Source organism: Rhineura floridana, chromosome 4 (genome assembly GCF_030035675.1).
Source record: "Rhineura floridana isolate rRhiFlo1 chromosome 4, rRhiFlo1.hap2, whole genome shotgun sequence".
Taxonomy (NCBI): Eukaryota; Metazoa; Chordata; class Lepidosauria; order Squamata; family Rhineuridae; genus Rhineura; species Rhineura floridana.
In genome coordinates, this window is record NC_084483.1 from 105,502,762 (window position 1) to 105,529,878 (window position 27,117).

A 27,117-nucleotide genomic window follows, 5' to 3' on the forward strand; every position below is an offset into this window, starting at 1 on the left:
GCATATGGGATAACTCAGCATGTGCTCCAAATACCTAATGAGGTGTAAGTTTCAGGAAGGGAAAAAGAAACACTGTCCCTGGAAAATTCTTTTTGCACTCGGATAAACAAAAGTAAACATTTCCTGTATTGGGAGTTCAAAACAGGTTATATATAAGCAAAATATTAATTTAAATAAGAACAACAAATATTTTTGTAAGAAAATATACGGTTCGCCATATAAAGTAAAGGATGCAGAACTGAACACTTCTTCCTGCTACTTATTCCTATAGTGAAATAAATAAAAGTAATCAAACAAAGCCTCAGAGACAAGTCTGTAACACAGATTCCTTTCTTCACAGTATATAGCTGATGATGAAAGATATGCCAAATGAATAATTCCCTCCCATATCTCTACAAAAAGAATGCTTATACAGAATGAGGACCACAACAATGCAACCAGGTAGCAATTGATAGGCGCTACAATGTCACCAAAACTGTACTGATTTTCTCATGGGAAAAACTACAAAACCAGATACCCCTGTAATATTTCACAGTTTTTTCCTAAAAAGGTAAAGGTGTCCCCGCACTTATAGTACGAGTCGTTTCCGACTCTTAGGGTGATGTCTTGCGACGTTTACAAGGCAGACCGTATATATGGGGTGGGATTGCCAGTTCCATCCCCGGCCTTTCTTTACCCCCTTCGGCTGCATCTTAAAGATACAGAACAGTATCTCACTCCAGCATGGTGAGCTATGCATTCTTAACATATTATACTCTTAACAATTCAAATTTATAGGACATAACTACTGCATAACTTTATATGCTTTTCTTTTGTAAGGGAACATTGTAGTAATGTTCAGAAAGCAGTGATTATTAGGGATTCAAGGACAAGCAGTTGCAAGGTGAACACTCCTCTTCAAAAGCTCAGGAGCAGGACAAATATAGCCTTGCTTGCAGCCTGCCATGATTGCCCTGAGTTTATGAATTGGTATCACCTCCCTGCCCATCCTAAGGCCCTGGACAGGCAAAGACAGTGACACACCCTGAAGCAGGCAAAGACAGTGGTGACTTTGGGCGCTCCCAGCCCCTGGCAGCATCTTTCTGTCAGTGTCTAGAATGTGACTACATACACTATGTGGATGATCAAGATCTGTATGGCAGTTTTAAACAGGCAGCTTTCCCCATCTCTTATTTTCTTACTGCTTTGAGCAACAGCTGCTAAACTCAGACTCTAGATCTTCTCATTCATCTCTGTTGAGCCTTTATGATTATGATGACGACTACTACTACTACTACAAGAGCATTGATAGCCTGCCTTTCATCATATGATCCTAGGCTGATTTACAGTAAATCACCCAGACAGCACGATAACAAAAGCAGTTCAACACAATTATAAAAGCAGACAAAAATGTAGCAGCCTTAAAAACATCCAGGGATTAGTTCAAAATCTGTATGTTAAACATAGCCATGTTAAGAACTTACAGAAAAGCAATAACTGAGCAAGTAAGTTCATTTAATATAATCACAGAAGCAAAATAAAAATATGCTACAGAAACAGAGTAAATCACGTTACCACTTGGAGAAGAAAGAGGATACAGAGGAATTGGTGGTTTGCCCAGTGTACTTGCCAAACTTAATTTGGAATGTGGTGACAGCAGAGATGGGCTAGGAACCAATGGACTGGAGCTGGCCTACAAAAGGAAAGCAAAATTGTAATTTCCTCATTGGGACACAAGGCATCAAATGCAAAACATTCACTTACAGCACAATGATTGTTAGATCAGTGCAACAGTAGATTTATTTTAAAAGCAAGAATAGGAACTTTAAACAGTTTGCTTTTTGAAAGGATAACATAGGAGGGTGTTTTTTTTAAGTATCTGAGAAGACAATAAATTATTAACTATAATTGATTCCATCCTGTCTTCTAGAAGAACATACCAACTTCCTTTTGGCCGCCTTTTTTGTTTTAATTGTTACATCAACACTGTGGGCTCCAAGCTGCAAAGTAATAAATATGTCTCTCCATCTATTGTGGACCAAAATTTCTATAAACTATGCTAGGAATATAGTTTTGCTGATGTATTTTCAATTAGGTTTAAGATATTCCTGGAATAATTTAGTTAATGTTCCTCTCAGAGTTAGCCGTTTTCTAGTAAAGGTTTTGGCCAGATTTCTAATCCAGAAAATAAATGGAGGGGTTCATCTAACGCAACTCAGTGGAGTCCCAGAAAGTGGCTATACATCATAACATGAAGCCCCTTACTGGGAAATTGTACAAAATAAAAGATGGCTGCTCCCCTGTACATAAAGGTGTAGCCATCTCTCCCCCTCTGCTCCAAATACAACTCCCTTGTCACAGGTGGAAACCAATGTCCCTCCAAACTTCCATTAGCCCCTGCCAGCGTGGCCCATGGCCAGGGATGATGGTAGTTGTCGTTTAACAATATCTGGAGGGCCACAGATTCCTCATTCCTGATTTATATTGATGATGAGCTTTTTTCCTAATCTGATAAAATATACCCGAGGTTTAGAAAACAGCTCTAAATATTGTGTGCGCACATGTGGAAATTAGCTGTTGGGGTTATCACATTTGAGGAAATTCAGTCAGTTCTCTCACCAGACCCTATAAGTTGACTACTTGAATGCACTCTAAATATCAGAGGGTCCATTGTAAAGGTAACCTCAAAGTAATCCTAAAATATGTAAGTGACAAATAAACCTCTAAAGTTTATATGGCCAACTTTCATAATGTATTATCCAACAGATTAAGGCTGGCTTACACTGGAACCTCTGCCCTAGGGTATATTTCGTTAGGACCCACTGAATGAAATTAATTTAAACCCCAACATTCTTTGATCTACTTCATTCCTGACCTATGACATCCCTTCCAAATATTTAGTTTACTAATCCTAGGATCCTTCTCCGTTCAGCAGAAGAAAGCATCAAACACTTTGGGCTTTTAAAAAAAGATCGGTTTAGCTGTACAGCAACTCAGTGACAATATTATTCCTCTTATGTTAACACATAGTAAAATCCTTTTCTATTATTGAGAACTAGCTACTGTGATATAGTAGCTATAAGGGAAGAAGTACATGTTAGCTCAGCAAACAGGTGTTCTCAATCCTGTGTTTGCTGAGGTAACACAAAGGCACAAACACGAAGGCCTTAAAGAGGAAAATGACAGGTGGAGAGACTGCTTAAACCTTTCCCGTGCCAGCCCCCATCTAGTCTTATTTCCACTCTTAGAGCCTGAGTAGTTTGTTTAAAACTGATAGGGGAGGTAGGAGACATGAGAGAATCAGTGCATTATAACATGTAGTTCCAACCTTAGAGACCAAGCTGTGAACCAACAAACCCCCATTCAAATCTCTCCTCTGGCAAGAACTTGCTAGGTGGCTTTAAGCAAGCCATTAACTTCCAAACCTCTCCCCCCCCCACCCATTCAGGTATGTAATCCTACTTTACAGGATTCTTTTAAGGACCACACAGATAATGAAGACCTCTGAACACTCACAAGTAACTATATGATTGCCATTAATTATTTTTATATAACAAAATAACATTTACAAGAAACACATATAATTCATATGTCCTCGTAAGTCTCTGCCTATACTTCATTGTCTGACTTCTTTTAAAAAATATAAACTTATCATTTGACAAAAATATGCCATAACAGCATCACTGATGTATTTGACAAGAGTGGTGAAATTCCATCTTCCTTCTTCACAAAGAATAGGGGGGCATAGATATAATTCAATAGGTGGATCTCTTGTGCACAACCATGTGAACTGAATTACAGTTGCATAACAGTCTTTAGAGCCATTCAGTTTTCCCAACATAAATTCAAAACATTTGACTTCTATCCAAATATCCTACTGCACAAATGGAAGAATTCTCTGTTCTTGTGGATAGGGTATGCATGTCTCTGATCCCCCCCCCAATCTTCAGCCTCTTCTCTCTTGAAAGAATATTCTGGCATTACTTTTCTATGGGGAAAGGCAAGTTACAGAATTGGAGCGGAAGTAAATCTAGAAACACCACCTCCCCAAAATGAGCAGAAGTGCCTTATGCTTACACATTGCAATCTCTGGAGTCAAATTCTTACTACAGCTCTTATTGAGCTATTATCTATAAAAGGGATACATAAGCCAAACAAGGTACGTAAACCAAATGTAGATATGGCTGGCAATTATTTTCAGTGGTAAGTAGGTAAACTTGATATATGATGCTGCCTTTTAAGAAGTAAGCTTACTTTTTTTTCTCTTTGTATTTAATAGGGCAGCATGTATAACATCGATGGAACAATTACAGTGAAGTAATCCTCATTTCTGAAATGCAGGCTGTGGGAAGGGATTGCTAAACACCTTTTCAACAACAAGAAAAGGTTGGCTAAGATAGTTAACACCAATCAACTCTTTTTTCATAATGCACTTTGCTTGCTTAACCTAGAAACCACAGTTGTATCACAGACAGTTTACTACAAAGCCAGGGTTGAGCAAAGCTACAAGTAAAAAAAATGTCAGGAGTGTTCTGTTTTATTTTTTTGTTTCTGGGTTCTCTCTTTTCTTTTTTTAAGATAAGCCCACATACTTTCTGCCAAGTTTAAACAAAGCTGCTTTGCATTCTCTTTTTGTATTATGGCAGTTCTATGTAAATTATGCAAATATTCATTTTCAGTGGGCCTAATTTTCATGTAAAAAAGTGAACTGCACACAGAAATAAAGAGAATTCAAGTGAGTTCAAGACCAGACAAGCTAATAACTATTTCGCTGAGTTTTCTCCGATAATTCAGTGTTGTGACCTTTTCAACTAATAGAATCAAAATTTCCATATATGCTTGCAAGTCAAATTAGGCTGGCAAAGCCAGCACTGTACCTTGTCCTTTTGTTTTTAAGATTCTTTTTTGAAGTTTTGAGCCTTTGGACACCCTGTTCTTGAACAAATAGCAGTTCTTAAATCATGATTTTCTCAGACTATGAAGCTGACAATAGTCAGCTATAAAAAACCACTCTCTTTTGTCTAATACTGGAGTGGCCCCACATGCAAAACCACTTCTGCACAAAAATATAGTTTCACAATTTAATCTATGCAAACCTGAACTTTGATCCTACATATATTACTTGTTGCTGTATGTCACAGAATGACAAAAAAGGCAAAGTCAATTAGTATTCAAAAAGAATTTACTGAAAAAATATTTTCCTATATTTATGTTTTCCTAATTTTCTAATACATTTTGAAGAGTTAATTTCTCTTCAGAGCAAACTGTTCACCATTTCTATGAAAGCTGCTCTCTTTCTATGATTAGCTATTGCCACTGCAGTAGAATGCTTGTATGTGCAGGTTTCCCATCAAGCTGTTTCTCCCCCCAGGGTATACAGGCAGACACAGTATCTCCCATATCCCCATCTAGTCTACCTTCTGTGCACAATGCAAGGTGTTTGTGCTCTGGAACAGCATGCACCAATTGGCTTTGAGCAGAACTTTGCAAAACGCTGTGAAGGGAATCAACTACACGTGTCCTTCCTGCAGCACCACATTGGTGCAATCAGCTAAGTGATGTAAAGAGTTGGATCCAGCAGAAGCTCCAACTAGAGGAAGGAGGGGAGGTGTTCTTGTCGATTCTTCCTTCACCCGTAGGCTTCAGAACCATCTCCCATGCTGTTCAGGAAAGTCCCCTCAACCATCTGAAGATGCATTTCATGGGGTACAGGGTGAAGGAGGAATCAGCAAAAATTTGCTAGCAGGAACATCTCATGAGCGGAGTGTTGGAAGGTAGTTTATCCCACTCCAAGGAAAACAGACATGACTGTAAAGTTTAAACTGGACCTTTACTTAACACCATCAGCCATTACATGTTACAGCAGAAGCAAGGAAGGGGAAAGGGAAACTAAATGAACAACTCATGAAGGCCACTCAACTTCCTAGGCCTATATACATTAACCCTTTAGCAGCTCTTTTTTTCCCTCTCAGTACAGTGGGTATCAATTAAAGCAGGGATCGCCAAACTTTTTGGACCACAGGGCACATTTCAAATTTTGAGAGAGGGCTAGGGGTGCCAGTCTCAAAATGGCTGGCATGGGGCACATGGCATAACACAACATGACTGCCATAGGAGAGGAGTCACAGTGAAGCTTTTCCTATAACTGCATTTCCATACTAGAAAAGGGTTGACCTGTTAAATTTCTGCCTGCTGTACAGCTGTTAAGAACACAAGAACCCTGTTTTTCCCCAATGCCAACCCTAAACCAAAAGAGACAGTGTGGCATAGTGGTTAGAGTGTCAGACTACAACCTGGGAGACCAGGATTCAAATCCCCACACAGCCATGAAGCTCATAGGGTGACCTTGGGCCAGTCACTGCCTCTCAGCCTCAGAGGAAGAAAATGGTAAACCCCCTCTGAATACTGCTTACCATGAAAACCCTATTCATAGGGTAGCCACAAATCGGAATCGAACTGAAGGCAGTCCATTTCCATTTTTCAACCCTAAACCAAAGCCTAGGCTGCCAACCTCTTCCCACGTACCTGGAAGTAAGACCCATTAAACACTTCTAAGTAGACATGTTTGCCATTGTACTGTAAGTTAACTATACAGTTTATTCTTAATGAGTCTTTAGACTTTAGCTCCTGCAAAGCAAGAGACATGCTATGCCTAAATCTCTTTGCAAAGTTTTCACATTTGCCTTTTGGGGGGGATTATTTAACATTCACCCACATGTACTGTGTAATATTTGCAAAAAATAACCTCTAGTGACTATGAGGAAAGATGCATCCTGGTTGCTAGAGAAAATGGAAGGGCAAACTATAGAGATTGCAAGGACGACCAAAAAAAGGCAAAAGCAGGAAACATGCACTAAAAGGGAGGGGAAAACAACAGCTTTTTGGGACTTCAGAGATTCCTATTGCCTAGTGTGCAAACAACTCACTTATCAGTCACAGCTAGGACTTCACTCATTGGCTAAAAACACTGACAGGCGGGAGCAGCCAGTCTGGCTCATTTCACAGAAATTACTTGGAAGGGTACCTGCACATTTTGCTCCATAACATCCTTTTTAGGTAAGCTAGAAACTTACTAAAAAAAAAAAAGCTCAAAGTCCAAGCCAGCTGCTATGGGTGCCACTGAAGGGCTTTGCAGGTGCTAGGTTGGTGACCCCTGAATTAAAGGTTGTTGCTTATTCCAACAGAGTTCTGCTTACATGAACTCTGGATCCAATGCAAATTTATTTGCAAATGAAGCCTGCAACAAAATGTTACAGTACAGACTGTTTCATTCCATTCCTCCCCCAACTGATTTTCTGTCCCTCCACCCCCCAAAACTCAGCACTGCATGGACACTGACCATGCCAATTCCTACATGAACTGGTTCAGGGAGTTTTCTCCACATTTGGGTTTTTTGAGACCTCTGATAACTCCCTATTGTGTGTGGATAGTGCATTTTTATTTATTGAACAAAATTTATATATTGCTTGATTGCAATAAAACCTCAAAGTGGTTTACAAAAAACCCCAACACATTAAAATTAACAATAAAAAGGTAGGAAGACAGGACACCCCTGACACTGTGCTTGTCCCGTCGTCCTGAGTGAGTACATCAAGTCTGCACATCAGGGATTGAGGAAAGGGATTTCTAGATCAATGGAATTCTATATCAGACTGGAGCCCTGGAATAGTTTTTTCTTGAAATTAAATACTGGAATCCAAATTTGTATACTCGTTTTTAATGTTTTTAATTGTTGTAAACGGCCCAGAGAGCTTCAGCTATGAGGCAGTATAGAAATGCAGTAAATAAATAAATAAATAAAACTAGAAAACTTGGGAAATATTAAGAAATTCAATAAAATTGCATAAAAGCTTTTATTCAATTTTATATCACTGCAAAGGTTAAAAAAAAGGTGGGAGAGAAAAACTCTTAAAAGATGGTTTATATAAAAGGAAGTATGTTAAAGTTATTGAAGTTATTATTACTGGAAAAATGTATATAAAAGGAAGAAGCGTAGGGGGAAAATGGAACAAGCAAAAATGGAGGTCATTTATTAAGCTGAATATAGAAGCCTGCAACAATGTCAAATGAATGCAAATGTAAAACTATGACTATTTTATTAATAAGGGTATACATCTGCATTTGAATTAGCCATGCCTCTTCACAGACTCAAAAGACAACACATAATTTTATATATACTTTTGGAAGGTTCCAGGCTATGGTCTGAAGGCACATGAGCCAGCACTCTGCTGAAGCTAAGCAGGGTCAAGTCTGGTCAGTGCCTGGATGGGAGACTGCCTGGGAACCATATGTAAAAAGCCGTCTTGGGTTTCTATCATGAAAAGAAAGGTGGGGTATAAATGTAATAAATAAATAAATAAGGTATAATATAAACAATTGTCACTTATAAGACATGCCAAAAATTATAATTATGTTTTCTTCAATCAAAATTTGCACAGGTCTTTCATTTAGTTCTGAAACATTTATGGCATTTGTTTTTGGCAGGTATGAAAGGACTTGTGTATGCATATTTTGCCTTAAGTAATAACAATATTTACATACGCATATAGCTTTTTCATATTTAATTGTATTGATCTTAGACAATAAATCCGTGTATTGTTGTGTCATGCATATGCATCTTTTTAACCACTTTGTATTAAACTGAACGAATTTTTCTTTCACCCATTGGGATGCATAAAACTGTTCACATCCACCACTTGGAAATGGGACCGAAACAGGAAGTGCTAGAGGTAAAATAGTGTGTGAGACAGCAAAGAGCATACTATCTAGGCAACACCATGTAACTCCTACAGAGCAGAGACACTGTTGCAAACACTTCTGAAATGCTTTATGTAGTAAGAGAAGGGATAGTGTTGCTGAACCCTGTGCATCTTGTAATAACATACTTTCAAGATACTGTACATCTATTCTTGTCTTTATTATACAAAAATATGTAATTGTCTGTTACTCCTCTATTTGGGGCTGGGTGGGTGTTTTAGCATTGCTGGTTGATTCAGCACTGAGAGTGTTTTGTAGAAATTAATTTGTATTATACATTTTTAGTTACTGTTGTATTTTAAAATTTATTTTCATGTGGCAGAACAATCCACAAACACACACGACTCTCATTATGCTGGGCTCTGAGGGGTTTGGACTGAATGGAAGTGTTGGTCCACTCAGCTGTCCTCCTGCTACTTGCCAAACGTCCATGCTAGTAGAGGCCAGCAGAAACCTGAAATGAGGCATTCCAAAGTGGAGAGGGGCTGAGCTGGCCCAGGATCTGCTGGATCCCAATCATCATGACCCAGCATCAGGCCCAATTGTTCTGACTCCCACCCTTTGCTACAAGTGGCCGGGTCATGGATGTGGTGGTGGTTCCTGATGCAGGGGTTGGGGGGTTGGATTATATAAGCCATCTTGAGAGAGAGTTCTACTCCGAAAGGCAGCCTATAAATATTTTGTATAAAATAAATAATAACATGAGATGAAAAAAGCGGTAAGCCTGGCTAAGCTTCCTTTTACTAACTTCATTTCCCAATATTTAGTGATCTAACAGTGCTGATTAATTCTGCCCATCTACAAGTGAAGTTAAGGCAGAATTGTATTACATTGGGGATATTTCTGAGATTATTCTTCTCTATTCACATTTTTAGGGGGACCTGTAGAGAAATGGGAAGACAGTGGCTAGAGATGCCAGGGCTTGTACAATTAGAATGATCATGTTTGTTTGGCATATGCAAACTAGTGGACAAGCACTGAGAAATTTTGCTGTTACTAATCAGTATTTAAATGTTCAGTTTTGGAAGAGCACAACATAAATTGAGAGTGAGGAGCTATAAGTTCTTCAGACACAGATACTGAATAGAGCAGATGGAGTTCTCGCAGTTTTTTCAGTACGATACTACTACTAAAATATCTATTTATACATGGGTAGAGATGTGCTAGAATTCCACTCAATTCACATTTGGTACCATATTTTCCATTAATTCACTTATTCTCTATTGTTGCAGATAGGATTTTTATGTAGCAATTTTCCGTGGCTATTTTCGAAAATGGGTTTTTTAAAAAAACACACACCTCAATATTGATATTAAAATGATAATTTCCTTTTAAAATATTTCTACTAAATTATTTTTACAAAGGAAAATGTATTGGTAAAAGCAGCGAACAAACCTGAATCAATATCGGCCTATTAGGTCGATGGAATGCTTTGAAATCAGTACCAGCCAATACATCGCATCCCTAACCATGGCTGGTCTTGCTTACAATTAATATATTTACACATACATTCATAAATCTGGCAGTCCAGCCACAGTATTTTAGAAAAAACTCCCTGCTGATCTCTGTTGGACAACTCATTTCCTCTAAGCTGAATCTATTTTACAAGGTTGTTGCACAGATAACATTAGTTAAAATGTATTGTAACTTAACCTGACCCTTCGGAATAGAATGGTTATAGTAAATGAAATAAATAGACAAACCCACGTAAACCCACATTTGTCTACATATAGGTAGGTTCTTTTGCATCTGCACAAAAAGTTTCATGGCAGATATATTTTAGGCATTATTTTTGTAGGTTATAGTCAAACTGGTATAGGTCATCCTTCTTCAACTTGGTGCCCTCCAGATATCTGGGACTGCAACTCCCCTCATCCTTGATTATTGGCCATGCTTGCTAGGGCTGATGGCATTATAGCCCAAAATATCTGGAGAGCACCAAGTTGGGGAAAGGCTGGCATAGATTATAACCTAATTTATTAATGAACATACATACTAAATAGAACAGAATTCTATGTTCATCAAAAGCAACCAGACCCTAAAACTACTAAGAATCCTGTGGCATGTAGAAACATCTGTAAGCAAGTGTCTATGTACTCCCTAACTATAAAAGAGCAATGCAAAAAAATATGAAATGGACTGCCTTCAAGTCGATCCCGACTTATGGGCAACCCTATGAATAGGGTTTTCATGGTAAGCGGTATTCAGAGGGGGTTTACCATTGCCTTCCTCTGAGGCTGAGAGGCAGTGACTGGCCCAAGGTCACCCAGTGAGCTTCATGGCTGTGTGGGGATTCGAACCCTGGTTTCCAGGTCATAGACCAACACCTTAACCACTACACCACACTGGCTCTCTAAGTAAAGAGCAATACTTAATTCTAATTAGGGATGGGGGAGAATATCCGCTAAATTGAAATTAGTACCGGATTCCGACTGAATTCAACAGTCTACTATCTTTTTGGACAGCACTGATTTCTTGCGGTGGGCTGTGACTGTAATCGGCACAGATTTTTTTGCCGCAGGCCGCAGCTGTGATAAGCACGGATTTGTTTTTCTGATTTTTTCCCTGATTTTACATAATTATCTTCATAATTTCATCTAAGCTGATGCATTTGTAACAGTATGTAGGAGTGATATATAGGAAAAAATAAACCACATGGAACACCATGATCATTTACACAGGCATTTACGTTAAAAATTAAGCATATTTTTTTTTGCAACAAAAGAAATCAGTGGATCAAATTGGCAAGCGCCAAAACAAGTGGGAACAAAAAAAGGGCAGATCAGGATGGAACGACGAACTATCGGACTACAAGCACATTGGAACTAGGCAGCGAACCCCATCCCTAATCCTAATAATAAAGAACACCACAGTCCAAACAACTGGATGCTTACCAGAATAGGAAAAATTTCACTCCTCTCTGGAAATCTGATAATGACAAACTAGCACATTTCATTGCTGATAAAACTCCAACTAGAGCCACAGCTTGCCCCAAGCTCTGTTGGTCCCAATACAACATTGCACTTGAAGCAGGACACCCCCAAAGAGCAGAATCCATACAAGGAGAGGCACTCCCTAAGGTGCCAAGACATTTAGGCACTTGAGCGACAAATCCAAATCCCTCTCCTCCCACCTTGCTCCACTACAGATTGGCAGTTAGTGGGAAATAAGAAAGAAATGTAACCATACCGTAACAGAATCCAGTTTTTGTTTGACTTTTTGCATCCTCATAGATACTCTTGCAACACTGGCAAACTGGTCAGCTGGAGACATTGAGTCTTTCTGTACAGAAGTATCAGCAGAATTGCTAAGAATTTGTGGACCTCTGGATGTTGTGGATAAATGTAATCCTCTAAAACCTTTTACTAATTCAGCTTCCTGCTGGGCAACTGCAGAGGGAAAATGGAACACCACTAAGTTGATCTATTAATAAAAGTCTGCGAAACCCTGTATCCCATTGGAGCAGAGAGGTCCCAAACAATAAACAAAGAAAAAATAATTTTAAAATCCAAACTCATCATCAGTTAAATTACCGTGCACACATGGAATGCATACAGCAGATCAAGAAGGGTACCACCAGGGTCAAGAGGATGCCAACTGGTTGGTCCTCAGAAGCTTGTTATCCAGCTTCTACTGCTATGACTTAACCACCTTCTCTCATGTTAACCAAGAGACACAGGCACAATTTGAACATAACGCTACACCGTACTTCAATGCTATACAGATGAGCCTCAGGCTCACATGCTTCCCTCACCTCCTTCAGCATGGCTGCAAGGAGCACAGAAACAACGGCTTCCAGGTTTAAACTATAACTAGAGTTTGTCAACAAAAACAAATGTTGGATAATTTAAATTGTGGTTTATTGAAACAAGCCAAGATCAGATTGTTGTTTCTGATCCTAGCTTGTCCCAATTAACCACAGATGAGCAACACATGGGTCTCAAGTGGCCCCACCTCCTTTATACCTAGCTGCTGCCACCCCTCCCGCTGCAGGGGGGGGAACAGTCTGTCAGGCAGACATACTTGTGGACATGCAGGTGAGGGTAGTTCTTCTGAACGTTCTGTGGTTTTCTGGATAGACTGGCCCTTTAGAACGTGACTTTGCTCTGCAGCTTTTCCTCCAGATTGCCTCCCGACGTTGTGCCAGGAATCACTTTATTGACTACAGATAATTGGTAAAGGCACTTTGGCTGCCAGGTATGTGTGGGGATGGGGAGCCATGGTGGGTCCTTATGTCAATGGATATGTCTGTGTTGAGTAAAAGACAAAGAGAAAGTGTGCACCCATCCTTCACTTTTGGCTTTGGCTCCACTGGCAATACGTGGTCCCTGACTACTTTCCCCAAGGGAATGAGGCTTTTATTATAATAATAATAATAATAAAATTTTGAACAAGAGATTGCCTACCCCTACAATAAGCCATGACATAAACCAGGCCTTCCAAATGTGGCTCCAGCTCCCATCAGCCCAAGCCAGCATGGCCTATAGTCAGGGATTATGAGAATTACTGTAGTCCAGCAGCACAGATTCCCTATCCCTGGTTTAAACCAGGAAGTAGATGCTTCCTGTCTCCTCCTCTGAAGTACACTGGAGGAGGAGGAGAGGGCAGAGGAGTGTTCAACAAGCTCATTCACATAGTGCTAAACTATGATTTTGTGTTATGTTGGGACCAAGCAACAGGCAAACAACAGTCAGCAGCTGAAGTGCACAAGGAGAAAATCCCATCACCCTCTTTATTTATTTATTATTTTAGTTATACCCCGCCCTTCCATCCAGCAGGAGCCCAGGGTGGCAAACAGAACACAGCTGGTCACACAGCTTTGGAGTGTGTGCATGCATGCATAAGGGATATAAAAAACTATTTACCTGCATCCTGGTCCACAGGTGTGAATCAGAAGGCAGAATCAATGGTGCTGACTATTCAGCCTTAGCTTATTTAAAATTAGTTAACAAGATGGGATATAAATGTATTTACCACATTTTTATCTAGCCTTCTCTTGAAGGTGACTGGGGCACCATACCTGGGGTTATTTCATCTTATCCTCACAATAAACTTCAAAGTAAGTTAGGTACAACTATTACAACTTTCCCAAGGACACTAGTGAGCTATGATTGACTAGAGATTCGAAATGCTCTTAACACACCACAGAGGCTCAATGAATTGAAAGCTGATAAATGTATAGGAGAAAGAACACTTTAGCACACAAAAGACCCAGGCAGATGTCTCAATGAAGGACATTCATATGAGATTCATCCTGTCCCTCCTACCATGCCATCCCCTACTGCCTTCAAGGTGAAGGAAAAACCATCAAATGATCTACCACTTTCCTGACATTTTCTCCTATGTTTTCTTAATGCTTCTATTGACAAAGGAAGGGGCAGAATTTATCTTAATGTGCACATCTCAAATTCTGCACTCTTTCCTCAAATCCCAGAATGCCAGAAATAATAGTGATTTCCTCTTTAAAAGCTGAATGTGGAACAGCCTTCCCCACCTCATGCCTTCCAGGTATTTTGGACTATAACCTCCATCAGTCTACAGCCGTGCTGGCTTTGGCTGACAGGAACTGTAGTCCAAAGCATCTGGTAGGGGGAAGGATGGCATAGAAAATATACCTCATATGACTTTGATGAACTGCCTGGAAGGCTGAAAGCAGAAATCTAAGATATAAATACTTAAAAACAAACTTGCTGACTCTTATTTGATTTTAAGAGGGGGGAAGGAGGGAGAATCTTGCACGTAAGGAGCTTATGAGTGCTATAGAAGAAAATCATTTATCTCTGAATACTGAAGGCTTTACAGCCATTTATTCTTCTGATTACAGCCTTTACAATCTTTTAAAATTAACATGTGACAATGATAGTCAATGACAAAATCATTGTCCAAAAGGTCTTCTGTAGTAGTTGAGAAAGGGAGCTTCTTTACTACATCCCAAAAGATGCTCCAAAAGGGTTTGTCTGCATCAGCGGCAACTAGAAATTACTCACACTTGCACTGCAAACTATGCAGCTGTAGCAGGAGTGTAAGAAGAACAAAAACAAAAAAGTTTTCCTCTTCATGCAGCATTGATGTGACTCAGAGGACACTATTCCTATGACAGTGCAGACTGCCACCCCACACTGGCACCACAGATATCTATGTTTGTAATGCATATAGTGGTAGGATGATCTTGAGGCACAGGTCTGGATAAGCACCTCCTAATTCTTGGCAATGCAGACCAGAGCTTGGAAGTAACTCGTTATTTTTAACAAGTTACTTGTAATTAGTTACAATTTTAAATAACGAGTGGGTAATTCCATTACATTTGGCAAGTAACGGAACGACTAGTAATTTCCCTACTTTTCAGCTGCAACTATAACGTTTCCACGTTAGGTTGGACGTTACTTGGGGGTGGGAACAAGGGGAAGTCAGCTCCTGGCTGTGATTGGTTAACACAAGACATGTGCCTCACACTGATTGGACCTCTGCGCAGACTGTCTCTTCCCTCGTGATCTGTGTTAGGAGGCACGAGGGAAGAGGTGAATAGGCAGGGCCTGCTAGCGTCTGAGAGGAAAAAATGGACGCCGGAGGAAAAGCCAGGGCAAGGACAACGGAGGAGAAGGCAGCAGCAGAATGGCGAAGAGCTGCGGAGGTGAGTGACGATGATTTGTGTGTGTGTGTGTGTGTCCCCGCGGCCCCTTCCGCCCCCGTGGCATTTTTGCCCCCCCTGCCCCCCATGGCCTGTTCTGCCCCCCCCACTGCCTCTCCTTGCCCAGGTATGCATGGGAACAAGGGGGAGAGTTCAAAAAGGGGGGGGAAGGAAAAGAAGTAGGCCACAGCTTGGAAAAGTTACGTTTTTGAACTACAACTCCCATCAGCCCTAGGCAACATGGCCACTGGATTAGGCTGATGGGAGCTGTAGTTCAAAAAAGTAACTTTTCCAAGCTCTGGCCTACTTCTCTTCCTTCCCCCCCTTTTTGAACTCTCCCCCTTGTTCCCATGCATACCTGTGTGCTGTATTTATCCAGACAGAGCACTCCTGCCTTTTAAAATGCCGGCTAGCTTTTTATTGTATATTTATTTGAACTCCATCTTTCTTTTTATTTGTATTTTTGTCCTGTTTAATCACAAGACTGAATTGTATGTGGGACAAAAACTGTCTCAGTAATAATAATAATAATAATAATAATAATAATAAATGATTAGGCATATAATAAATGGCTTAAGGCTGATTTTTTTGTTCTTGGCAGAGATGAGGTGAGAAGTAGGGTCCTTGCAGCTCCTCCTCTCAGTCCCCCAGCTCTCAAACTCATGTTCTGTGAGAAAGAGATTCCCAGTCCCAGAGAGAGATAGACTGTTGACAATCTCTGCTAATATCTATACAAATGTACATAACATGCATCACCTGAAGTCACATGATCTAGAGTTACCTTAGATCTTGCAAGATTTGCAAATGAGAAGCAATAAGGTTTTATATTAGTTCTGATTGTCTATTGGGCTATCATAGGTTATATGTTTTTTCATTTTCTATGGCAAAAACTCCAACTTCAGTGGAATTTATGTGATGTGTTCTAATCATTTGAATTTGGCTAATGAATGCTTTATTCTTTCATCAGAACTTTAGCAGTAGTACTAAAATATTAATAAAAAAAGAAAAGGCAAAGAAAAAATACTTTACATACATCATTCAGCTGTATTGCTAATGATAGATATAGATATAAAAGATAAAAGGCATTTTGTCAAAAGTATTTTTGTCTACATTTTATACCTCATCCTTGGTTTTCCAAGCTTGGCATGGAATGCTTCTCATACAGAATTAATTTGAAATGCTGCATATTTATTATCATAATCATCATATTCAAAATAAAAAATATATGTACCGCCTTCAAGTTGATTCCAACTTATGGTGACCCTATGAATAGGGTTTTCATGAGGCTGAGAGGCAGTGACTGGCCCAAGGTCACCCAGTGAGCTTCATGGCTATGTGGGGATTTGAACCCTAGTCTCATTTTGTTCTCACAACAACCCTGTGAGATAGTAGGTTAGACTGGCCCAGGCAGGGTTATTCAGTGAGCAAAAATGATGCAAATAGGATCCCTTTTAATTGTGCTATCGACCTGCTTACTTCCACTCTGACTGGGGGATCTTGCAGCATGGGGAAGAGATGGGGGCACATCACAGCTGAAGTTCACCCATATAGGAGCATTATCTCTTGTTTATTACAGAGACGCCTGTTGCAGGTTTTGCTGCTGAGAGCAGCAGTCAGTTAGTGCGGCCACTTGAGTCACAGCTTGCTGATCCTGAGGAGGCAAAACTAGAAAGTGAGGTTCAGAAAGGAGGCCCTGTGCATGAGGAGGAGGAGGGCATGAAGCAGTGCCAGTTGCCCACAGCCACATCTGCAGAACAGCAAGTACCATGGTTTGGCTTTGAGAAAGCTTGTACATTTGTGAGCCAGAGTGGGGAAAATGTTGTTGTATGATGCAATTACTGCCTTCCAAGGATCAAAAATCTGAGATCAGCTGTTTCCTCCTCATCCAATGTGAAGAAACATTTTGAGGTAAGCCTTTGTCATGCTGGTCCTCAAAGACTGTCCATTGTCTATTTATGTTTCAATTGTGAAGTTCCTCTTCCATTTTTTCTTGGAGTCATGCTTTGTTCTTCTTCCTCAGAGGGCACACCCTGAGAAGCTGAGAGCAATTGAAGAAGCAATAAAGGCAAGGAGACGTGGCCTTCCTGAACCAATGCATGACACCCCTCCTCCCAAAATGCTGAAGCAGCAGCAGACAACCCTTGAGAGGTGGGGATCTGGCAGGGAGCCTGTCACCCAGAGCAATCTCGACAGGAGAATCAACTGATTTCATTGTAGAGGAGACATTACCACTTCAGACTGTGGACAAACCATCATTCATTAATCTGGTTTGCATTGGACTCCCCAAAGATCTCACCATCATATGTGCCAAGACTCTGAGAGACAGAATTGAGAAGAGAGCATGCCACATGAGAGAAACTCTTGCAAACCGAATGGGTGCTGTGGCATATATAGCAACCACTGCAGATTGTTGGACCAATGGCAAGAAGAGTTACTTTGGGGTAACAGCCCACTGGATCAACCCAACTACCCTGAAACGTGAGGTCGGGGCCTTGGCTTGTACGCGTCTGAAGGGGCGCCATACATACGATGTCCTTTCAAAAGCACTGCATGATGTACATGTGCAGTACAGGATCCACAACAAAGTTATGTGCACTACTACAGACAATGGCTCCAACTTTGTGAAAGCGTTCAGAGTATTCATGGCCAAAGAACCAGTGGAAGCTGCAGGCACCAGTGACGATGATGGTGATAACCAGGAGGAGGAGGAGGCTGAGGTGGAGTTTGTGCCTATCTGTGAGATCCTGGACACAGGACCTGAGGCAGAGGAAGAAGCTGCAGACTCAGGAGAGGATTTTGTTTTACCACAACACCAGAGATGTGCTAGCCACACCCTCAACCTTGTGGCAACACAAGACATAGAGGCCATGCTTTCTGACTCCTCCAAAAGTAGTCTTCTTGGTCCTTTCAAGGAACAGTTTCGTTCCTTGATGGGAAAGTGCAGCAAGTTGTGGTCCAAGCAGAACCAGTCAGCACAGATTGCTGAGTATATCCGTGCGCAATATGGTGTGTATCTGAAGGTACCGAATAAGACCAGGTGGAATTCCACCTTTGATGCGTTGAAGCAACTACATGAGCTCCTGTCAACTGTGCCACTAAAAATGCATGCCATAATGGACCGCTGCTCCTTGTCCAGGATCACAGCTGCTGAGATTGAAGTGGTACAGGAATACACAGAGATTATGGAGCCACTAGCCCAGTCCCTAGATATCCTGCAACAGGAGAACGGCATGTTCATGGGGTATTTGCTACCAACGCTCTGCAATCTGGACCGCAAGTTAGAAGGACTGGAAAACAAACCTGAGAGGTACACATACTGTTTTCAGCTGCTGAGAGGTGTGCGCAAAGCCCTAAGAAAGCGGTTTGCAGCTATCTGGGAGGACAAGAGGCTTCTTCTGGCAGCCTGCCTACACCCTCGCTTCAAACTAGATTGGCTGGAATCGTGTCAGGCCACCACCCATACCAACAAGTAAGAACATTAGGGAAGCCCTTTGGGTGGATTACTCCAAGGGAAATGTTGTCTCAAGGGAGGCATCAGAGGGCTTAAGGTGGTAGGCAGGGGCTGGGCCTTTTCTTCCTGGGGCTCCTCATCACAACCTTGGGTTGCTGCAGGTAATCCTTAAGGGTCTGCTGTGCTGCCCCATGAGTGTGGTGACTTGGTCACCTTCCTACCTTCCATGTCATCATCCACAGGCTCAGGCTGGACCCTGAACCAGGGGACATGACAAGCATCAGGAAATGAAGAGCAGATGATGGTTTCCTAACATATATGTGTTAACATATCCTCTCTCTTTCTTAGATACACAATGGAAGCCTTGTTGAAAGCTGAAATAAAGATGGGTGTACTTAATGAGGACAGTGATCAGTCTTCAGATAAAGACCAGGAAGGAGATGACTTAGAAGATGACTTCTTTAACTTTCTGCCCCAGGGCAAGAAGTCAGCAGTGGACACTGCTGAGGAGGAACTGGTGAGGTACCTGAGGTCTCCCAGCAGGGAAGTGTCATCACTCCATGGCTTTCCACGTGTGCTGCGGTGTTTTTTGCAGCACAACACAGGGATGCCTTCAAGCGCCGCAGTAGAATGCCTGTTCAATACTAGTGGCAACGTAATGACTGTAAAAAGACATTCCTTGTCTGACATGCTCTTTGAGCATCTTGTTCTTTTGAGACATAACAGAAACATATTATAAAAGCATTTCAAGTGTAAAATTTGATTTCAAGAGTTGGGGTATCTTCATTGCTTGGGGGGATGTGAGATTCTGTTATGCCATTATGTTAATCTTATGGATATTTTTTTTTATTCTACTACCCCCTGTGTGTGTGTGTTTATTTTTAATATTGTTTTAGACTTCTTAGATGTGCAGCAGCCAAGGCCAGCACCTTGTAGGAGTTTTTTTAAAAAAAGTAACTGAAATGTAATTGTAGTGATTACTTTTGAGAAAAAGTAATCAGTTACTTTCAGAGCAATTGTAATTGTAACAGTAATTACTACTTTTGGGCCAAGTAATTGTAACTGTAATTTATTACTTTTTAAAAGTAATCTTCTAAGCTCTGATGCAGACATACTCACCCATGCCTAGCCATTTGGGGTGGTAAACTCAAATATCAAAAACACACTTCCTGTATTGTCATTGCAATAACCCTTCTCAACCACTAGGGGATGCTGGCACAGATTCAACAATAACCTCCTTTATCCTTTCTCTGGCTTTTGCTACAGCTAAAAGGTGCTTTCATATTTTACTAGCATTAAACCTATTTGGGCTATCCCCAAGATTTTTTAAAAATCTATTTCTGAAACAACTGGCAGAAGAATACATCCAAAAGAATAGACGCAGCTTGCAAGGATTGCAGAAATAGTCTTGCACAGAACATTTAAACACAACAAGGGTAAATATCTTTGACAAGACCCTTCCGCCAGACTGTTAGGTCCTACCTAGGTCCAAACTACACATTATGCTAAATGTGTAGCGTGCAGCTGTGCTTGTATTTATTCACTAATAGGCAAAAAACCTTGCGGTTTAGGAATGTACCTATAGCAACAGATATTTCTATCAAACGTTAAAAAGCAGGGCAATTGGGCAGCTATAGTGAATGTACCAGGGGAGCAGCAGACCTGACCTCCTCTCTGAGATATTGGACTGCCCTACACATTTGTCAATTGTTACCCAATTCTTCCAAGCTACACAGGAAGTGGATTGGACTGTGAAAGACCAACCCAAATGGTGTTTGCATTTTGGCAAAAGAAAAGCACCGATGTAGCTCATGACAAAATTAATGTCTAGTTTTGCCCTTAGTAAACTACAGTCATAAGGCTGTCAGATTCTACTAAGTGATGGTCAGTTTTCTTTTAGACTTAGGACTGTTTCTTTCAGCTTCAAGGCTGCTTGTAATCTCAAGCAGAGTCTCACAATTTCAAGTGACGTCTTAGTTTTCTGCCACTAAAGTGGTCAGAATCTCGGCTGCAATTCAGCTGAGATGGCAAAGGGCAGGCAGGAAAAGAAAGAAACCGCAGCATGTCAAAGGAGGACTTCTGGGGAAGAAGGGTGGGCCATTACTAAAAATGGCCCCAAAGCTCTCAAGGAATACCTATAACCACAAACATTTCAATATTATTAATTAAATTTCTATCCTACCCTTCCTCCCAGAAGGAGCCCAGGGTAACAAACAAGAGACAAAACTCTAAAAACATATTAAAACATCTTAAAAAGAAAACATCTTTAAAATATATATTTTTTAAAATCTTTAAAACATCTTAAAAAGCAATTCCAACACAGATGCAGACTGGGTAAGATCTTTACTTAAAAGGCTTGTTGAAAGAGGAAGGCCTTCAGTAGATTAACAGAGATAGATATCTAGATAGATAAAGGTCTAAGGTATAAAATTCTGGGCTGGCCATGCTAGCTGAGGCAAAACTGTACTTGCCAGTTTCCCATCACTCCCAGCTCCTCTTCCTTAGAGGCGGAGAACCTATGGGCTTTAGCTGATGTTTCAGCTGATCAATAGTGAAGAAACATTTGCCTGCCTCTCTCTCCTGCAAGAAGGGAAAGTGGAAATATAAAGACTTCAGCTGATGCTGGTTGGTATGGCACTCAGAGTACCACTACTGCACAGCAAACCAAAACCCCATGCCACTCTTTCTTTTCCCTAGACAGGAAAGGGTGGAGGGCTTGCTCGTTTAGCCTAGCCAACCGTGCCACCACCATTCCTGCCTTCCTCTCAGCAATGGAACCAGGGACGGGAGCAAGAATTCCTGCAAAGTTGCTGGAATGATCCCTGCCCACCTCTGCAGCTTCAGAGTTAAGAGAATGGCTTGTTATATTTGGCAGAGGATGGTTCCACACTCACCACAGCAAGCATAACTGGCAAACAACTAGATATAACATACACAGTCACACACTCATTACCTTTGTAATCATAAATGTACACAAGTATAGGCTGGTTTTGACCAAAGGCACAGAAGGACACCATATGCTCATGTGGATGAAAGGCAACATCACGAAGTGGACATGTGAAGGAAAGATCAGAATACATGGCTACCTGATCACCTACAAAAGGAAAATAAACAAAGATAGACAGCACTTTAAACAACAGCTATACATCTCTTCCTCAATATGGACAGTTTGTAAACTACTAATTCTAATGGGCCCTATAACCAAAGAATGGTCTCAAATTTGCCATTTGAGAATGATAGACAAACATCCTGCTCTTAAGGTATTTAGCTTCTCTCTTTTTTGTACAGGTACAAAATATTCTTATGTCACAAAATATTTGGCTGCTGATCTGTTTCGTTATAATGGATTTTATGCTGTGTCTAGAAAATAGTCTACATTAAATTAATTTAAAAACATTATTTGTCAATGTACATGTCAACTATATCAGTACAAGTACTGGTCCAGAGCAGTATATAAACTTTAGTTCAAGCCTTGGTACCTCCAATTAAAAAAATAAAAGGTAGAAAAGATCAGAAGATCTGAAACTAATGGTGTACAAAGACTACAAGATTTGGTTTGGAGACTAATAAAATATTTCAGAAAACAGCCCGCCTGACTTCAAGGCTCTCCATTGGGTGCCAGATTCAGCTTGCAGTCCATCTGAATCAGCTCTGTTGCCACCCAAATGCCATACACCATTGAACACCCTTGTATGTTGCATATTAGCATTTAAGCTAATGCTATGCACCCCTCTAAAACTAATCACCCCTCATCCAGAATACTTACTATAAGATGTTAGAGATTTGAACAGGCCAACTCCTCCTCATTTCACCCACTTTCAGTTTCTACCCTTTCCCTTCCACTGATACTCAATATTAAATATGACCCAGAAACTCAGATTCTTGTCTGGGTGGGTTTTTTTTAAATCTTTGGTTTTATTTTCATTTACACTTCTACATACCTAGGGAGTCTCCCAAGTATGTACAAACCACAGCCTTGGGGTTGTAGCCAATGAAATAATTCCATTAATGCAAGGACTTCTGCTTTCTCAACAGAACGTCCCCGCCCCTCTCCCCATGCACATCCCCAGATCCGCTCCGAAGGTTGGAAGAGCCTCCAGAACAGATTGGGGGTGGGCATGAGTATGAAGAAGGAAAGGAAGTTCTGTTGCACAAACATAGGTCCTTGCACTAACAGGATGACTTCATTGGATGTAATCCATAGTGATTATTCAGACCAGATCAAACCCTGGACTTGAGGGCTATATAAGGCTTAAGCAGATCATTGTTTGCCCAGTTTGGACAAAACACTAAACTATGGATCACCAAGAACGCAGACATTCATGAAAAAATTGTTGTACATGGGGGGAAGGGATCACATGAGCCCATTATAGACTAACTCATATAATTCATCTCTCTTTCACACACAAACACCTGTTCAAAATTAAGTAGAAAAGGGGGGGAAAGGTCAGTCATTTGGTCAGCAGATAGGGAGCAATGCACAGAAGATAAACAGAAAGGAACCATTTTATTCACCAGAAAGGTGTTTCTCTGGGGCTGCCAGGACACCGCCAAGTGGGTACTGTCTCTCTTTCCTGTTGGTTGAGGCAGGAAAGCATTAACACTCCAAAGGACTCTCACCTTAGCCCCTCCAATGGAGTGTCAGTTCGCCATCTGCCCAAGCTTGAAAGTATTACACTTATAACACTAACATCATGACTCAAAATAACACTGAATTTGCTGAAGTCAATATCAAACATGGACTTGCAAACTATTAGGTTAGTTCTCTGACCCTTCAACCTCCCCCAATTTTCCTTGTGCTGTTCATCCTCATGTTACATCGCAGGATGGGCTTTGGCGGTGTCCTGGTGCCCCCAGAGAAACACCTTTCTGGTGAGTAAAATTATTCCTTCTCCAGTGGGCACTTCTCATACCCACAAAGTAATCCCTGAAATACTGCCATGCTACAAGAACCTGCTGAGTGCCAGTAATCTCAAACTTAAGCTGCTGTTTAAATGAACACAAAGTAACACAAACCACTCAGAAAAAAATTCAGACACAAATCAAAAACAGTAGGGAAAGATTTGGGATTCTAAAAAAGCCAGCCAGACTGAAGAACAAAGCTAAAACAGCATTGCTCAAGCCACTCCGAGGGAGGGGCTAAGGTGAGAGTACTCTGGAGTGTTTCCTGCCTCAAGCAACAGGAGAGGAAGACAATACCCACTTGGGGGTGTCCTGGTGCCTACTGAAGAATCTGCATTTGTACTTTTCCACCAAAGTTATTTGAAAACCCCTTTTAAAACAAGTCGACCTCTAAATAAACTTTAAAAATGGCAACCTTTTCCAACAGTTTAGCATAATGAACTTGCATACCTGTTTCTGGATTCCAGACATAAGCTACTCCATCTTCACTTCCAGAAAAAAGGAATGTTCCACATGGTGTTAAGGTACTGCGAATTTTTTCTCGATAGTTTGTAGCACCTATATATTTCTTTGTGGCAAAGCTAAAAAATTTTCAAAAGGAAGTTATAAAAGCTGAATTTCACTTTAATGTCAATTCTCATTTCAGGACATGGTAGGAGAACATTTTAAGACCTCCAGAATAACCCTCCTTCAGAGTCACCTGACAGAGACAGAGCCAATCTAGAAGCATTAGCCAAATGAATAGGAGGCTCTCAGCTCTGAGATGACTTTGATCGCCATAACTTCAGTTAGTCCCTTGAACCTAAAATGATATACAGTCAAAGGGAAATAACAGTAGAACAAATACTAAAGGTATAGTATCCAGGTAGATGAAATAGAAACAGGTCACCCCCTCCCCTGGGGACTAAAACTGTCTCCCTTCAAAGCCAGTGAAAATGATCAAGACTGAAGGTGAAAAAAATGCCCTCCTGCCATATCCTGGAATGAGCCTTCAAGCTAAATTGTCCCTACTGGGTGGGGTCACACCTGCCTGCCATCATGCCCTATAGCTGAGTTAGGGCCATTACTTTGATGAGAGGATTTCCCAACCCATAGGACTTTATGGTAACAGAAAGATGGACTAGATAGGCCTTTGGTCTAATCCAGCAGGGATTTTATGTTGGTTGTAATTCTGTGCATCTCTATTCTTCTAACAGGAATACCCAGTCCCTCTGCATGTCTACGACAGCTCTCAGATGCTAGATTACTGTGAGGGTACAACAGAGTTGATGCCTGTTGTAAGTGTATCTTACCTTTAGCAGGTTCTAGCCTTTTGTCTTGAAACAAAAATACTCCAAGGGGCTTTTCCCTTAAGAATGCTTTCCTACTCCCAATCTTTAACCCACAAATTACAATGAGTAAAGAAAAGACAGCTACTACAGTAGGGCCCCATTTACTGGCGCTTCGCATTCCGGCGTTCCACTAATGTGGCGGCTTTCAATTAGGGGAAATTCCCCGTTTTAAAGCCGTTATTGCACTTTTGCGGCATTTTCACGCGACGTGCCCCATTATACTCAATGGGTTCCACTTTACGGCAATTTCCGCTTTACGGCGGCAGTCCAGAACAGAACCTGCCATATAAGCGGGGCCTGCCTGTACTTGAAAAATAAAAAATGCTTGGTTCAGGCACCACAAAGGGGCAGGGTTTAGGAAGAACCCTGCCTACCTGCTCACAGCACAGAATTGATCTGGAAGCCCTTCCTCCCTTCTAGATTAACCCTGCTTTATGACCCCTGAACCAAGACATTCCTAAAAATAATAGGGCAATTTAAGTTATTTTTAAGAGTGTGGTAAGAAAAGATGACATATTATAATCAAATATTAACTCTTTAAAGCAAAGACAGATAAGTCACTTTGAGATACCTACATTCGGAGATCCATAATTCTCACGGTACTGTCTTTAGCATGAATCAATAAGCGTCTTCCATTTGGATGCACCTCCAAATGATTGATTGCAGTCCCTTTAAAATCATCATCTTTTATTTCCTGCAAAAACAGCACCACCAATAGAGCTAGTGAAAACATGGATGCAACACAATACACTCATAAGTACAGCCCTACTGGATCAAACCAAAGGCCTGTCATCCAGCAATCCACTGTGGCCATCCAGATGCCCATCTCCCACTCGTGTTCCTGAGCAAAGGCCATTCAGAGGCAAACTAAAAGTAGGTAGTTCTATCTCTCCATTAATTTGTCTAATCCTCTTTTAAATCAATCCAAGCTGTTGGCCATCACATCTATGCCCTATGCAACTACGTGCTGTGTGAAGAAGTACTTTCTGTTGTCTGTCTTGAATCTTCCAACGCTCTTCTTAATTGGATAGCCCTGGGTTCTAGAATTATGCAAGAGGGGAAAAGATTCTATCCTCTTTCTCCAAACCATGCATAATCCTATAAATCCCTATCATGCCCTCCCATGACTTGCCTTATCTCTAAACTAAAAAGCTCTAAATGCTGTAACCTTTCTCATAAGGAAGTTGCTCCAGCCCCTTGATCATCCTGGTTGCTCTTTTCTGAACCCTTTCTAACCCTACAATATCCTTTTTGAGTTGAGGTGACCAGATTTACTGACAAATTATTTAACTGCTTCATGTACAAAGCAACAACTAGGAATAGTGCCTGTTCCAGCCTTCCCCAACCCAATTCCCTCTAGATGCTTTGGAGTATGACTTCCATCAGCCCCAGTCAATAAAGTCATGCTGGCTTGGACTGATAGGAGTTGTAGTACGAAACTTGTGGAAGGAACCGGGTTGGGGAAAGTTGGCCTTTTGTATCTACCTTTGCAAAAGGAATTCCAAGAAAGTCAAGTGGCCAAACTTCACTGAATACAAAAAGATTCAGGAATACACCAATGTCAGTGGGACTGAGGAACAAATCTTTTTTGGGGAGTAGCACACAATGTAATTGGTAGAACAACACATGTTTAGACAATATCAATTTATTGCAATCTAGGATGAAATCTGTTCTGGTTTTACTCACTACATTCTGAAAATAAATCAGATTTTAAAAAATCAAACATTTGATTCTGAGACTACAGTGCTGTACACCAGATTACCAGACCTCAAGTACAAATCAAATTTTCATAGCAATGATGATGATTAAATTATGATCATGGGAAAGGTTAACAAAACATGAATCATGGAGAGATGCTTTCACATACCCTGCAAATAAAATACTAAGGATCAGATACAATTTTTGTTTATTTATTTATTTGATATGATTTATATCCCATCCTTTCTCCCAGTAGGAGCACAGGGCAGCAAATCAATAGTGCCTAACCTTTTATTAAATCCACTTGTATCAATGTAAGAGTATTCAGCAACAACAACCTTGACTAAATTCTACGTACCAGTTAACTTCTA

At 40.8% G+C, this 27,117-nt stretch overlaps 1 protein-coding gene across 7 annotated transcripts in view; it reads right to left on the minus strand.

Moving 5' to 3' along the window:
• AHI1 (Abelson helper integration site 1) overlaps positions 1–27,117 on the minus strand; it is a 138,729-nt gene that overhangs the window by 78,543 nt on the left and 33,069 nt on the right. For all 7 annotated transcript variants that reach the window (XM_061623921.1, XM_061623924.1, XM_061623925.1 and 4 more), the window contains exons 15-19: positions 25,624–25,742; positions 24,168–24,298; positions 21,769–21,909; positions 11,926–12,125; positions 1,555–1,672 (exon numbers count right to left, since the gene is read on the minus strand). In XM_061623921.1, coding sequence (XP_061479905.1) covers positions 1,555–1,672; positions 11,926–12,125; positions 21,769–21,909; positions 24,168–24,298; positions 25,624–25,742 — 709 coding nt within the window. The remainder of the gene's footprint in view (positions 1–1,554; positions 1,673–11,925; positions 12,126–21,768; positions 21,910–24,167; positions 24,299–25,623; positions 25,743–27,117) is intronic.